Source organism: Homarus americanus, unplaced genomic scaffold (assembly GCF_018991925.1).
Source record: "Homarus americanus isolate GMGI-L3 unplaced genomic scaffold, GMGI_Hamer_2.0 scaffold20465, whole genome shotgun sequence".
In the NCBI taxonomy this organism is placed as follows: domain Eukaryota; kingdom Metazoa; phylum Arthropoda; class Malacostraca; order Decapoda; family Nephropidae; genus Homarus; species Homarus americanus.
Window position 1 is genome coordinate 11143592 of NW_024756914.1, and position 7722 is coordinate 11151313.

A 7722-nucleotide genomic window follows, 5' to 3' on the forward strand; every position below is an offset into this window, starting at 1 on the left:
TAAGAGGTCAACAAACTATAAGGCGTACACCCACTAAAACATTATTGGGCACCCGTGTCAGATTGTATCGCGCCGTAAGGGTGCCCAATAATTTTTTAGTGGGTGTACAACTGTATTATACGGTACTATTATGTTCGCTACTGCTCACTCATCTATACGATGAAAAGTACCAAAATGTATTGGCATCAGAACAACAAATGAGCTCTTCTCCCATCACAATAAAAAATAGGCATTGTAGTGCTACAACCTTGGAATTTCTCCACTGACATTTATCACTTTCTGTCGTGTGTGCTTGACTGTCATAATATTGAAGGTTATACAGAATTAATAATGTTGGAGTCTGCTGTATAGGACTAGTGACATACACATTAGCTGTCATCACAGTTCTTAACTAATAATGTAGAAAATACTGAAGTTAATGTGAACGCTTTTGTATCCTTTTTAACATAAGTCACCAACCCTGTATAATTTTCATCCAGTACTGTGTTATGCTATCTTTAGTGGCAGTCATTATGGCATACTGTACTGTACAGGTAAATTGTGCAACAATGTGTTTTATTTATAAGATAGATCATCAAACTGTCAACTTTAGAGGTATCTGTATGTTATTAATGACTGCAAAAGTGACTCCAATTTTTTTTACTGTGGTGATTGGCCTAATGCAGTTGGGTACAGTTGACAATCATGGTATATTTTGATCATTACAGGATAGTACTGTATTTACTACAGTATTGTATTTTGAAGTTGTATCTTTGACAGTAGAATGTTTTGTTATATATCACACTAAAGAGAGACAGTATCGCAAGGAACAATTGAATTAAATATAAATTATTTTTCATTAAATGAAAAAATATGAACTAGATACTGCACATTACCACACTGTTCAAAATACTGTACTGTACAGTACAGTGTATACTATAGTACAGTACTGTGCAGTATGCACTGTTGTACTGTACAGTATAGTATAGTACAGTACTGTGCAGTATACACTGTTGTACTGTGCTGTACAGTACAGTACAGTACAATACAGTACTGCACTGTACTGTACTGTACAGTATTTTAAAAATTTCAAATGTCTTATGATCCTTTCATCAAGGCTTCTAAGCCTAAATATCTTATGATTCTTTTTTAACTAAATTAAATTTTTTTCTTGCAGGCCCAGAAGCAGATTTTCAATCTTATGAAGTTTGACAGTTACTCTAGGTTCTTGAAGTCAAGTCTATACAATGATTGTGTATCTCGGGACATGAGAGGCCAAACTCTTCCTTACCCTGGTGATGAGACTCTTGATCCTGACCTTAGGATAGCACAAGAAGACTCCCATGTTAAGGTATTACAGTATACTCTACAGCAATTAAATTTCTAAGACACAGATAAAGGATATTTTAATAGTACAGTATTGGAACTGTTTATGAATAACAATACTGTTCTATATTGTGAAGGCTGTCATTCATACTGCTGTAATAGATGTGTTATATTCTGGTCTTCCTCATCTACAATGCCCCAAATATCTCTTCTGTTGTACATATATTCTTTAATCCTAAAACACTGGAAACTGTTTTAGTCTTCCTTGAAAGGGTCAGTTGGCTGATTGACTCATTTATTTAATTAATTTTCTTTGCAGTTAAAGAAAAGTAGATCAGATGCAGACGAACGTCGTCGAAAATCATTATTGCCATGGAACCGTAAAGACCGTAGCAAGAGTAAAGACAGAGGAGAAGCCGAGTACAGGCGCAGGAAGAAACACAACCAACGTAATACCTCAGATTCATCCAGCATCCGTTCGGATATCAGTGGAAGTCGTACCTCTCTCAATTCCTCTGACCTGCCCCTAGGCAGAAGAGCATTGTCAAAAGAAGTGAGTTTTTAAAGAAACGAGGGAGGACATTCAGTACAATCTCAAAATCTGAGGCAGTGGGATCAGCACTGTTAGATAATAGTAGTAATAAAAATAAACCCCAAATGATTAGGTTTGGGCTTGATCACACCATAAATTAACACTGCAATTAGACTTAAGAGTAAGAATGGTTCAGACTATGACATAACATTTTAGTGAAGACTTGATGATAATTAAGTTCAAAATAAATATACAAAACACTAATAGTACCAGAGCAGCAAACAAGTTCACATGTGGCTTCCATGTACAGGCACTGTACCTACAGTAAACATTAGTCAGCTTAAAGCCCACTTCAGTACTGAATTTCCAGCCCAAAGCCTCACAGAGATAATGGAGCCAAATATTAAGTAATGGATGCTAATTTGTCTAATTTTCTACTTTATATTACAGTACATTATTTATGAGTTGTTATCCACATGTGAAAATACTGTGCAGTACAGTACTGCATGTCCAAAAAGATCACCTGAGTAGAAGATATTATAATGATGTTAAAGGTGAATTTTTCACATTTTTATAAACAGGTACTTAAGCCTTAATATATACAGTACTGTACAGTATATCGTAAAATATGAAGACTTTTCTCAGTTGGTAATTTGACTCTCCAACATGCCCTTAAAATTCGCGGGGGTTTGGTCTCAAAATGGCTGCGAATAGCCAAAACCGTAAATCTAATTTGCTGATGGGAGGGGGCACAGCACATCTTTACTCGTGTGCAAAGAAATATACAGTACAGTGGTGGTTACTAGTGTTCCCTGAAGAATGCAGTGATGGGTAGGGAAACACTGTGTAACACTGAAGTCCGTTTATTATGGATGAGAGAAATACAAGTGGTGACTCGCGTGTGCCATGCACGGCTCACACAGTCAGATTGAGGCTGCCATGCCATATGGCAGCCTCGGGGCAATGTTGCCACATAACGTGCAGTGTTGCCACGTGATGATATATATAAATGCTACTCGGCACAGTAGCTTATATACATAACCTACACACAGTAAAGCCTCCGATAACAACGGTTCGAGCAACAATTTTTCATACTTAAAACCCTAGTTAATTTAGGACCCAGTTCAATTTACGTCCTTATTTCATTCGTATTTACGACCAAAATATAATAAAAATAAAATAAAATTACATTTTCCTATAAATAATAACTAAATCCCGATATGTATTATAAAAACAAAAATTACTGTAAAAAAAATGAAGAGCGCCTTGCACAAAGAAGCTGACTGGCTAATGAATGGTAAACAACAGTCGGAGCTTGGCGGGCCTTTTGTTTTCACACATCTGGAACAGGAGAAAAACTTTCACAAGTTTCTTACAGCATTTTTGCATCCCTATTCAACATGAGCAAGAGAGCAAGTGATGATAGTGTTGGTTCAAAAGCTAATAGAAAGTGTTTAAGCTTAACCGAGAAACTAGATGTGTTAAAACGATATGAAAAAGGTGAGAGGTGTGTGGATATTATATGGAGCAAGCAATGAACATATTTTCTGAAGTGGATCCATTAACAGAACAAAGCATTAAAATTTAAATAAACACAAATGACCTCTACATAAGGATGTATAATAAGAAAAGAAAGCAGCTGTGCAAGGTTCTTTAGACAGCTTTATTATTTGAAGGCCTAAACCATCAACTTCAGCTACACCATCAAATTCAGCATCATAAGCAGCTTCAACATCAACTTCAGGTTCAGTAACAGTTTCAGCAACAGCTTTATGGAAAGCTACAGCTTCAGCCAGAGTTGAACCTGATGACTTCGTCACCTGAGTTAAAACTTACACAATATTCATTGGCTGTCCTTATGTTTTAGACTTTACCACCATTGGTGAGTAGATATTTTGTTTTACATTCGTAAATATTATTTAAAACATATATGAACAATAAATAAGTGTTGCTTTCATATTCATATGTAGAGAAATGACGACATGTTTTAACATGTACGCACTTACTGTTCATACGTTGGCGTTCCCAATCGTCTCGCTTTATTTCTTTACCATTAGTGGTTAGCTACTTCTGGTGTTCCATTTATTAACATTAAATAACATTACTTAAAACATACATACAGTTATTAATTTTTTAAACTAAGTTCACTACAGCTGCAACCAGGGTCTTATTTTCTTCAGTTTCTTATGTAGAACCATCGTCACTCACAAAAATGATGCCGTCTTGGCTCCTCTTGTGTGTTTTAATATTCTACATATTATTAATGAATTGCATTGTTCATTTCACATATATAAACATTAATTCAATCAAATACATATTCAGTAATAAACAATAATGAATCTTTTGTACATATTCTTAAGATAAATGACTGTTTCCTTGAGTGCGCACGTACTGTATACATTGGCGTTCCACCATCAATTTCACTTTTTCTTTAACATCAGTGGTTACTTCTACTGTACATTAAATAACATTAATTAAAACATCCTGGTACATATTTTTTACATTAATTTTACTACAACAACAACCAGGGTCTTATTTTCTTCAGTTTCAGGAGGATAACTGACATTATGGGTGTAAACACTGACAACAATGCCGTCTCTTATCCTCTTGTGTGTTTTAATATTTTACATATTATTAATGAATTGCATTGTTCATTTTACATATATAAAGATTAATTCAATCAAGTACATATTCAGTCATAAACAATAATGAATCTTTTGTCCATATTCTTAAAAAGATAAATGACGCGGTATCCTTAACTGTGCACATATATGTTGGCGCTACCAATCCATCTCTATTTCTTTTCTTTACCATTAGTGGTTAGCTACTTCCATTGTTCCATTTATTAACATTAAATGTTACTTAAAACATATATATATTAATTTTTTTACATTTATTTTACTACAGTTACAACCAGGGTCTTATTTACTTTATTTTCTCGTGTAGAACTATCGTCCCGGACTCCCGGCTGTAAACACAAACGAAAACAATGGCGTCCCATCTCCTCTTGTGTGACCATATTATTATTCATTTATATTGTATAAAGTGCGTTCAGAACCATTATTTAAAGAACATAGTTTGCAATTTTCATTAATTGTATTGTTTTGGGGGGGGGGGAGAGGAGGGTAAAAAGCCACACAAAAGATATGAAAAGGTCACACTTGGGAACACATCTCATTATTATTGCTTTATTTTAATGGTAATTAGTGATTCGCTATAAGACGATTCACCTTACACTGCAGTATTGGAGGACACATTAAACGTCGTTATTGGAGGCTTTACTCTATATTCTTCCCTTTTTGTGTTGCCCTTAGGACAATTTTCTTTTACCTGTTGATATGTAGATCAGACTTACGAAATTTTTTTGGTAGCCATCTAGCCAACCCAAAATGAAGGATGTCGGTAATTGTGGTGTAGTACTTTACAGTGGTCCTTCGGTTAACGAACACAATTCGTTCCAGAAGGTCGTTCGTTAACCGAAAATTTTGTTAACCAAAACAATTGTTTCAATGGGATTTTGGGTAATTGGTTCCAGCTCACCGAAAATTACATACAAACTAAAAATAAATGCAGTAAAGTGCACTTACTTTGAGGTGTGCATGTAGAAGGCTCCTGGTTGATGAAGATGATGATGATGATGGGAATTAGAATGGGGGTGAAGGAGAAGGGAGAAGAGAAGGCATTGGGGTGGAAGAGAAGTCACCCCATGCCGCCATTTCACCCATAAAATTTTAGTTCACTTGGTGTAATTCAAGATTATTTTCTTTATATCAACACTGCACTGCACTATATATTGTCAATATGTAAAATAAATTTCAAAATGACCAATAATTGTACTGTAAAAATGTAAAAATAGTTTATGTTCAAGAGAGTCTCAAGCAACATGCTTCCTCCACTGACCAGAGACACAAACTGACGCCATTCTGGGTGAGTCAAGTGGCTGTTTGGCGCCCTAAAAACTAGTTCCCTGTACTTCAATTATGCTAAATAATTGTTAAAATGACTAAAAACTTTAATATAAGACTTGGAAAATTATTGAATAGTACAACCTTCTTGATATTTACTCAAATGGTAACGAATGTAAGCCCTAAAACTGATTACTGTATTTGCTGGTGAGCAGGCGAAAATATGTTGGGAAAAAATCGTAAGGATTTCGTTAACCGGAAATTTTTCGTAAACCGAAGTGAAGAATCTTTTGGAAGGTAATTCGTTAACCGAAATTTCGTTAACCGAGGGATCACTGTATACTTTTTTCAAAATATGTATGTAGGATGGTGTGTGCATGTAACTGAGCAAAAATAAATGAATATTTACGTATATCTACCCAAAAATACGAGTTGAAAATACCATAACACCTCACAGCTTGGCCCAGTAGCCTGGTGGTTACAGTGATGAGCTAACCTGGCTACAATGCCATGATTAATCACTATTATACACTATTCTATTAGTAAACACTAATAATAACAGTAAATTCAATGAAATATAGCAGGAAGTGAGGAGAGTTACAACTGCAAATGATGCACTAACTAGCAGTCACTCACACCCCTTACCCACTGCAGTTGCCAGGTGTACGTATGGGAGAAATACACGACCTTGTTTTCTCTCCTCACTTGTTTGGGCATCTTCCCGTGGCTGTATGAAGGTGGAGGGCGTTTGGGGGCCATCACAAGCACGACGACCACAGATGTTAAGAGAGCAGAGTAACACACATGCGAAATGGACAAGTGTTTACGGTAATAACGGACTGTCACTGAGGTGGAGTGAGCGCACGCGGCCCAGTCACAAGAGAGACACCTTACGGGATGCCATAAAACTCCCCGTCTCGACTGTGAAAATGCTGCCAACTTTAAAACTACCCGCAGACATTCTTGGGTACATCCAGGGTGTCATCTGTGAATAATAGAGGACTGCGAATTATAAGGGCTTGCTGTATTACTATTACAAGGGGTCGAGGAGTTTGGAATGGGCTATAGACCTGACACCAGGCAGTACTGTACTTGGTTGGCTGGAGTTGCACAATACATACAGACTTGAGATACCAGATTTACTGTACTGTATTTTGAAAACCGCATAGAATATAAAATTCCTCACCATATGGAAATGTAGTATCACCTGTTACTGACGTATCATAGCTTCATATTAATTTACATACAATAGCATAGTTTTGTTAATGGCAGTGTGACCCAGTGCCACAACTATAGGCCAGCCACTTGTTTATTGGATAATATGAGCAAGTAATATAACCTTTGCTAATTGTTGATGTTAATGTAAAATTAAGGGACTAAGTAAATTAAATAAAATTAATTTCATAGGTACAGGACTTTTGTTAGGGGTGAACTTTAATGAAGCTTCTCTGTTAGTTAGGTAAGAAGAAATTATTGTTTCATCGTCATTAGTTTTAGTCGTGTCCTACGTAAGAAAATCCTTTATTGATTCGACTATTTATTCCATGAACAGTCACTCACCAGTGGTGACTTTGGGAGCTTCAGCGGGAGTGAATGTTACAGCAGATGTCGTGTAATCCTGCCTGACCTGAGCAACTCTGTGGTGGCGGTCCGAAACGATGAATCTATACAGGTGTTGCTGACTAGATTACTAGAGCGCCGAGGACTCTCTTATTCTACTTTTGATGTTTACCAGCACAAGACAGACAAGGTATTAGTTCAATTAACACAGATAGTAAAATGGTTAACCTCATAGAAGATTAGTAATGTACTACTGTACTGTACTGTACTGTGATTTATTAAATTTTCAATACATGTTTATACACAGCTCATGTTATTTAGAGGGATACAGAGGATTACTAACTCTTTTTATTCTGTTGTCTCTATTAGCTCATGGATAAAAGTGAAGACAGTTCAATGCTTGGTGGCATGGAAGTGCGA

The 7722-nt window shown here is 36.1% G+C and overlaps 1 protein-coding gene across 11 annotated transcripts in view; it reads left to right on the plus strand.

The window, feature by feature from the left end:
* The window catches only part of LOC121857253 (regulator of G-protein signaling loco-like), a 44400-nt gene that overhangs the window by 19190 nt on the left and 17488 nt on the right, over positions 1-7722 (plus strand). For 10 of the 11 annotated variants that reach the window (XM_042353235.1, XM_042353234.1, XM_042353236.1 and 7 more), the window contains 4 exons: positions 1157-1330; positions 1625-1858; positions 7295-7492; positions 7672-7722. The exon at positions 7672-7722 is cut by the window's right edge and continues 147 nt beyond it. In XM_042353235.1, coding sequence (XP_042209169.1) covers positions 1157-1330; positions 1625-1858; positions 7295-7492; positions 7672-7722 — 657 coding nt within the window. The remainder of the gene's footprint in view (positions 1-1156; positions 1331-1624; positions 1859-7294; positions 7493-7671) is intronic. The other variant, XM_042353238.1, reaches the window with a different exon arrangement.